An 8062-nucleotide genomic window follows, 5' to 3' on the forward strand; every position below is an offset into this window, starting at 1 on the left:
GTTTAAAGTATGGTTCAAAGCATAGTTCCATTCTTCATCTAGCTAAGTGTCCCTGGTTGAGTCATTTCCTGAGTTTCAGAGAGGATTAAGGTATGAAGATGATAATACCTTCACAATCTTTGTGAGGATTAAACATGATGAGATGTGTAAAAAGCAGGCACAGAGCAGACACTCTACAATGGTAGTTATCATTGTTGGGGCCATCCTACCCCCAGACCCCAGCCTCTAGTTACCTTCTCTTAGCCTCTTCATATCGAAGGCGCAATCTCACCTTCTCCGCCAGCTGATTGTTGCTGCTGGTGCCGAACTGGAGGAAAGAACGAGTCGGGAATTATATGGCTATTGTGGCCAGTGCTGAGCTGGGTTTCAGGAGCTCATGAGAGACTTGACAGCTTGTGTGGGAAGTAGCTAAAAATAGTCCCCAATTACTGAGCTGGCTGTGTGAATTGCAGGGAAGCTAGTTAGGGGAAAAACACTTTCTTTCCTTAAGGCATGGGAAGAGCCCCAAACTCAGACATTTAACACTTCTAGAAGAGAAGCCGAGGGCCCAGAATATCGTCTTGCAGCCCCAAATGGCTTGGCGCCCATTCAAGCACCAGAAGCATGGCGGACAGCTGGTCAGGAGGAAACACGGACAGCAAATACACAAGACAGCCGTTCTGGGCGTGCTGCGGAGGGGGCCCACCAGACACTCAGGGAGCCTGCAGTCAGGAGTGCAACACTGAGTGAGTGAGAGGAAGGTCCCAGGACTTGGAAGAAGGCACACAGTTCCTTCACAAATACTTCGGCCCACGGGTGGCTTGTAGCTGGACACATGGGTGGTGTGGGGAAGGAGAGCGCGGCCCCGTTTGCCACGCCACGCTCTGTCAGGGGTGGCAAGAAGCTACAAGGCTCACCCCATCAGACGTGAACACAGCTTCCCCTCACAAGTGGGAACACGACTATAGAGACCAGACAGAATAGCATTTAGCCACGGAGGCTGGTTCATTCAATGTCACCTGCTCTAGGAAAACAAAAGCTCTTCAAAGTTATGGATTGCCGTGGGTCAGTCCCGCTCTAAGTGTTTCAGGAGCGACGTCTGGGACAGCACTTGCACTATTCATTACTCTGACCGGGCTGAGCTTTTGAACTGGGAGGCAAGCAGCTGTCTGAAAGCTGTATGCATTGTTTTGGGATGAACAGGAGGGAAATATCCTGTTTCCCAGCTGGTGAACAGAATGGCGCTGCAAATTAGCACGAAGGAAACCAGAGAAAGACGCCTGGTCCTTCAGACATACTTTCTGTGCAGCATCTAGAGATGCATTCACGTGGCCAGGGAGTCAGTGCTGGCTTTTTCTCCACATCATCATCTCATGTCATCCGGGGGCCAGGAGGTCTGCAAGAGAACGGAGCTCCAGAAGGCTGAGTTAGCAGCCAGGCCCATAGACATTCACCAGCCAGCTCCTCAGGTGAGTCACAAGAAGGGTACTCTGTCCCTTGGGGGCCCGCAGCAGCAGCACACGCTGTCTACTCACACTTCCTGAGATGTCCGTCTGGGAGCTCACATCCAGGTACTGTTTCGGCAGCGGGAAACCTGAACTCTCCAGAGAGCTGCTGCTGGACCACAGGTCAGAGTGAGACCCTCTGTCGGTGTGGAAGCCGTCCTTCAGCATGGCGAGGCTCTGGAACGGAGGGCAGGGTTGGCGACGCACGCTCCTGGGAGGGAGCTCTGGGCCTGTCACTCTCTATGAATCTACTAGGAACCCATGCTCCCCCTAGACATCCCACGTAGGCTGTAAAGAGCTACTAGTGAGGAGGTGCCAAGCACTGGGCCAGGCCCTTTACGTGGGGTCACCCAGTGTGGACACTGGCCCTGGAGACACACGGACTGAGCTGGAACCCCTGCTCTGCTACTTCCTAGCTGTGTGGTCTGAGCTTGTTGATGAAGCTCTCTGTGCCTCAGTTTCCTCTCCTGCAAAATGGGAATAATCACGGGTCCTATCTCACAGGGCTATCATATTGATTAAACGAGATGACCAGTGTAAAGCACTAGTTCAGTCAATACTCAATAACTGTCAGCTCTACCATGATCTGATTTAATCCTAATCACGGTCCTGCGAGGAGTAACCTATGATTATCCCCCATTTTATCCACGAGGGAGTTGTTACAGGGAGAAGCTGGCAACTGACAGAACCAGGATTTGGTTTTGGTCTATCCGACTTGGTACTCTTAACTGCTAAACACGATCGGAACATGCCTCACTGTCTGCTAATGTCTTGTCACTGGGCTGCAGTCCTGGGCAGGAGCTATGAAATTATTCTGTTTCTCACAGAGTGCAAGGCTTCCTTCACCAACTCATTTACAGTGTCTCTGAGCTTGACTGCTCATCTGCCGATGGGAATGAAAACAGAATATCTCAGAGGTCAAGGAGGCAGTTCCTTTGAGGGTAGGTGGGATGTACAGGGGTTAACAGAATGGGCTTCTGAGTCAGTTGTCCATGGGTTTGAATCTTGGCTCCACCACTTACTCTCTGATCTGCGCGGTCTTTTGCTGTATGACGGAGATAACCTAGCACTGATGTCAGGGATAAGTGAGGCACAGTGCTTGCAAAGTGCTTGGCACTACTGCCTGAGAGATATTAAATCGTATCTGTCATCCTTTGTCACTTCCCAGCAGAGTTGGAACATGAAATGAAATGCTTATAAAGATGCTACATTTTGATGTCAAGGTAATGTTGAAACCACCTCCCTCCATTTGGTTCTGTGCAAAATAAGCCAGATGGCTAAAGCTAGTGGCAAGGAGGTGGCCTTTAGACTAGACCAGAGAGCTCCTGTTCCAGCTCTGCCATTGACACTGGCTGTGTGACCTTAGGCAAGTCACTTCATGCTTCTGAACCTCCACTTCCTCCTCTATAAAAATGAGACTAAAAGCCCAAGAGAACTAGTGAGGAGAACTCACAGATCTTGCAGAATGTGGAAATAGCCCACATGAGTCCTGGCGTAGGAAGGTGCTCAGGAGAAACTGGGATGGGGCCCACATCGCTGGGAACTCGCGTACCTTAATGAGATCTTGCTTTTCCTTTTCTCCACAGGTGATGGCCTTTTTGATGGCTTTTGTTTCTCTCAGGACAGCCTGCGCTTCGTCCAGTTTGTAGCTGCCCTGAGCATCAGACATTTTCTTATCGATTCTAGGAGACAGTCAACAGGAAAGGTCAGACAGAGAGAGATAGGCCGAGGGATGGGGTTTCCCCAGAAGAAAAGCATAGACCATAGTGCTTCAGTCCTGGAAGAAGTCTCCTCTCTTCCCTGCATACCCTTCTTCCCCAGGTCCTGCCTATTGGATAAGGCACAGAAGGTCCCTGTCAAACTGCAAATGTCCCATAGTGTGGGGCTGCAGAAGCAACACCATTCTTGAAGTCAACCCTTACAGGAAGCCTTCCCTGATTACATCCTTGAGTCCTCCAAGGCTGGGCTAGGTGTTCTCATAACACGTTGTGCATAGCTGTGACACTGCACTCAGTATGTTGTGCTATAATTAATAATTTATGTGGTAATGTCCTAGACTTGATCCGACAGGCTTGAATATGTTTGTATAGTTTTAGTATCTGGCATGGAACAGTCCTTTTCTTCCCCCTTAACGTTATTTTGTTTTATTTTACTTTATTTATTGAATGAAAGATTCTTTAAATTCTATAGTACCTGACAATTTTCAAAAGTTTCACCCACATGATTTCATATAATCCCATAATAACCCTTTTATCTCCCTACCTCTATACTGCCCCTTCCCCCTCCCCTCTCCCCACTGGTAACCACTAGTTTGGTCTCTATACCTGTGAGTCTGCTTCTTTTTGTTTTATTCACTAGTTTGTTGTATTTTTTAGATTCCACATATAAGTGATATCATACAGTATTTGTCTTTCTCCGTCTGACTTATTTCACTTAGGATAATGCCGTCCAAGTCCATCCATGTTGCTGCAAATGGCAAAATTCCATTCTTTTTCATGGCTGAGTAGTATTCCATTGTATACAGTATATATACCACATGTTCTTTATCCATTCATCTGTTGACAGACACTTAGGTTGCTTCCACACCTCAACAATTGTAAGTAATGCTGCTATGAACGTTGGGGTACATGTATCTTTTTGAATTAGTGTTTTTTGGATATATACCCAGGAGTGGAATTACTGAGTCATGTGGTAGTTCTGTTTTTAGTTTTCCGAGAAATCTCCATACCGTTTTCTACAGCGGCGGCACCAATTTACATTCCTACCAACAGTGTAGGAGGGGTTCCCTTTTCTCCACATCCTCACCAACATTTGTTATTTGTGTTCTTTTTGATGATAGCCATTCTGACAGGTGTGAAGTAATAGCTCATTGTGGTCTTTGATTTGCATTTCCCGATGATCTGCAACGTTGAACATCTTTTCATGTCCTTTAATGTGGCTCTCTCAACCTCAGGATTCTTGGGGCTAGACTCTTTGTTGTCGGGCTGTCCTGCGCATTGTAGGCTGTTTGGTAGCACCCCTGGTGTCTGCCCACTAGATGCTAGCAGCATCCTGACCTTGAGTTGTGACAACCAAAAATGTCTCCATCCTTTACCTCATGTCTCTTGGGGGAGAGGAGCAAAGTCATCCCTGGTGAGAACCACAGGGATGACTTTGCTCCTCTCGTTAATGGCCACAGGGAAGGAAAGGTTAGAAGGATGCAGAACTCCCAGCCCTACCACTTAGTAGTGTGACCTTGGGCATGGCCCTCACGCACATGGAGCCTCAGTTTCCTCCTCTGAGAAAACCTGGATAATGTCATCTTGCCCGGCCCATGTTCACAGAGCTGTGAGGAAATGTCAAATGGGATAAGGATGGAACATCAGGTGGGGAACTAAGGAGTACCAGGCAAATGTGAGGAGTTAGAATACTTCCATCCTTGGGAGCTTCCTAGCTGATCCAGGCCCTACACACAGGTTCGTTCTGATAGGGGACGATGGGAGGAAAAAAGCGAAGGGGAACGGTGTCGTTTTCTGAAGGTCAGACAAATCAGAGGTGGTGGGGAGCCCAGCCCTCTGGGGAAGGAGGGCTGTGCTGTGGGAAAGGTTCTGAAGGGCAGAGAGAAAATTTAACTGCTTCACACTTTCATCAAAGGCTAGGGCCGAGGTTTCAGTTCCCGGGGAAGAAAAGGAAGTTTTACAGGCTACGGGAACACCACAAACCCATTATTTCAGGATGAGAAACCACTCATAGGCATTCCTTTCTGGTTTCCTGCTAGAGGCCAAAGTGTCCTGGGCTAAAAATAACCTGACTGGGGAATCACAGGTTGCCATCCTGGCCTCATTGTCGGGGCCTGTGAGCAGGGGAGTGGGTTGGTAGGGGGTGGGGGGAAGATGCGGTCTCAGCTCGGCCCTCCCCCTTCCGTTATTTCAGCCTCCTCCGTGTGGGGAAGACAAAGCCCCAGTTATGTCTTCCCACTAAAAATAGCCTGTCTGTTCCTTTCGAGGACTTGGGCCTGGGCAAGCCTGCCCGGTCGGCTAAGAGTGGTCTCAGATTTAGTTTGAAAAATTAGTCTACAGGGAGCTTTTTCCCAGCAGAGCCGAGTGTCTGGGACCGGAGGTGGCCCCGCCCCAAATGGGAAAGGGGTGCGGGGGAGACGCGGTTTGCTTGAACAGGGCTGGGGGCTCTGGGGAAGGGTCTGTGCCCAGCTGTCCTCTGCCAGCTGGGGGAGGGTGGCTTTGAATCCTCAGGAAGGGACAGACGTGGTCTGTCTGCCGGGCCTCAGCCTCCTCAGGCGCCTTCTACCTGATGGCTCTCGGCGGCCTTAGCAACCCAGCCCCTGGAATCTGGCTCCAGAGCGTAGCCGGGAGAAGGAACACTCTTAGGACTGGGGAGCGGGGGAGGAGAACAAAGGGTTACCATTATGCACCCAGTGAATGAATCTTTTTTTTTTTTTTTTTTTAAGGGAAAGAAAAGTTGCGTGGTTGGTGGGAAGGAGAGGGTGTGTTTTAGGATTTCCAAATTACACAGCTGTCCTTTCTCGCAGCACTTGAGAGAGTCACACACCCGGCAGCCACAGGGCAGCCACAGAGACGCAAGGCAAAGGCTCTGACGGCGGCCGACTCCTCTTGGACTTGTCCAGACAACCCTCACCGGGGCAGGGTGGCCCTGGGGACATGCAGAAAGATGCTATCCTGCCCTCCTCCTCCCACGGGGCTGGTGGGCCTAGACTTCCCTGTTGATGAGGGCTCAGGGCAGCTGACAGGGCCAAATCCCAAGATTTGGGCCTGATTTTTCTTTTTGGGCTCCTCTACGAGGTATGCTTCAATCCTCAGCCACCTTTTTGCTTTTTAAAACTGGGTTTGCTGACCATGAAGTGAACAAAGGGATGAGTTTCAGCTTCCCCCAGGTTCTGAAAGAGAGGAGGCCACGAAGTGACTGGGTCATCCCCCACTAGACACTTTGAAAAGGGTCCCAAGCGAGAGGGTAAGGGGCCTGATGTTTTCTGGGTCTGGGGAGGGGGTCATCTGGGATGATACCAGGAAGGGAGGTATTAACACATGAGCTTCAAAATCCAAGAGTCCCGGGTTCCAAACCAAGCTCTGATGCTCACAAGCTAGGGGGTCTCGCAGGTCTATTTTCAGCCCCATCAGTGAGGCAGAATAAAAACTGCTCTTAAAGGGAGTAGAGACGAGGAGACGGGTACACAAGCACATACCCAGCGCGGCCTCGAGCCCAGGGAGGACGCAGAGTTCATCTGAGTTCCTTCCCAAGCGCAGGCAGGCAAGTAGCTAGAGGTCACCACCCTCTTCCGCTCACTGGGCTCTCCCTATGTGCCAGGCAGAGTCACGCGCTCCATGTGGATTTTCCAATTCAATGTTTACAATAACTTATTTTTCAGATAAAGAAACAGGAGCTCAAGGGGGTTAAGCCACTTTTCCACGTTCCCAGGGAACTGAGATTTGAACCTGGGCCATCTGTCCCTTGCGGCAACATCCCTAACCCTCTCTGCCAAGGTGCCCATTAAAGCAGAATGGTTTCACTTCTTCCACAGTGAACACGGGGCCGGCTTCCGGCCAGGAGTGTGGGTAGCCAGAGCCGCGATGCGATGCAGTCTTATCTGGACCCCATATCAAACGGGCGGGCGAGGGAAGGGGAAAGAAAGGAGGCTTGTCTTCGGGGTTTCAGCGTCAGCTTACTAAGCAACAAGAATTTTCAATGCTGCTGCAGGGTGACAAAGTGGTAAAACAGGTTTGTGGTGGCTCGGAGGATAATGGGAAGTGTTTTAACCCGAAGCTCTAGAGGATCCCAGAGTGGGGAGGAGTGGGGAGGCGGGAGAGGAAAGGGAAGGGCACCTGCGCTGAGAGTGAGTAGCCCTTAAACTATGTGCTCAGAAGCTGCTCCACTAAGGAATTTTCTGAAGTCACAGTACTGCCCTCAACTGTCCTTGGCACCACTGGTGATTACGAAGACGCGTAAAGCACGGCTCCTAGTCCTAATGAGACTAGGACCCGGTTTGAGAGACGGGATTGGCATATGTATATATACCTACTGAAATAACATATATCTATATAAACACAAATATATAAACACAAAGCCATAATACAGAACACAAAAAGGTACTCTACACAATCTATAATCCAAAGCCATACTTCCTTCTACCCTGTGTTCTGGGATGGGCGGGGGGGGGGGGGGGGGGGGGGGGGGGGGTGGGGCGGGGTTTGGGGAGTGGGGAGATGTGAATAAGAACCAACCGGCCCTCGACTGGTGGTCACAGTTTGCTCGATTAATTGGACTTGGAGACAGACACCCAAAGGCTCGGGGCTGTGGCCACAGAGTGGTGAAGAGTGGACTGAGGTCCCGGGAATGAGGTAAAGGTACAGTCAGGGCTTCCCTGGTGGCGTAGTGGTTGAGAGTCCGCCTGCCGATGCAGGGGACACGGGTTCGTGCCCCGGTCCAGGAAGATCCCACATGCCGCGGAGCGGCTGGGCCCGTGGGCCATGGCCGCTGAGCCTGCGCGTTCGGAGCCTGTGCTCCGCAACGGGAGAGGCTACAACAGTGAGAGGCCCGCATACAGCAAAAAAAAAAAAAAAAAAAAA

At 50.5% G+C, this 8062-nt stretch overlaps 1 protein-coding gene across 1 annotated transcript in view; it reads right to left on the reverse strand.

Annotated features, from left to right (window-relative positions):
* Positions 1 to 8062, reverse strand: part of WWC1 (WW and C2 domain containing 1) — a 152521-nt gene that overhangs the window by 44591 nt on the left and 99868 nt on the right. Inside the window, exons 6-8 of the mRNA XM_027084351.1 lie at positions 3037 to 3166; positions 1515 to 1661; positions 234 to 307 (exon numbers count right to left, since the gene is read on the reverse strand). Of these exons, the coding sequence (XP_026940152.1) occupies positions 234 to 307; positions 1515 to 1661; positions 3037 to 3166 (351 nt within the window). The remainder of the gene's footprint in view (positions 1 to 233; positions 308 to 1514; positions 1662 to 3036; positions 3167 to 8062) is intronic.

This window comes from Aethalodelphis obliquidens, unplaced genomic scaffold, assembly GCF_003676395.1.
Source record: "Aethalodelphis obliquidens isolate GAN/ISIS:26980383/991018 unplaced genomic scaffold, ASM367639v1 scaffold52, whole genome shotgun sequence".
In the NCBI taxonomy this organism is placed as follows: domain Eukaryota; kingdom Metazoa; phylum Chordata; class Mammalia; order Artiodactyla; family Delphinidae; genus Aethalodelphis; species Aethalodelphis obliquidens.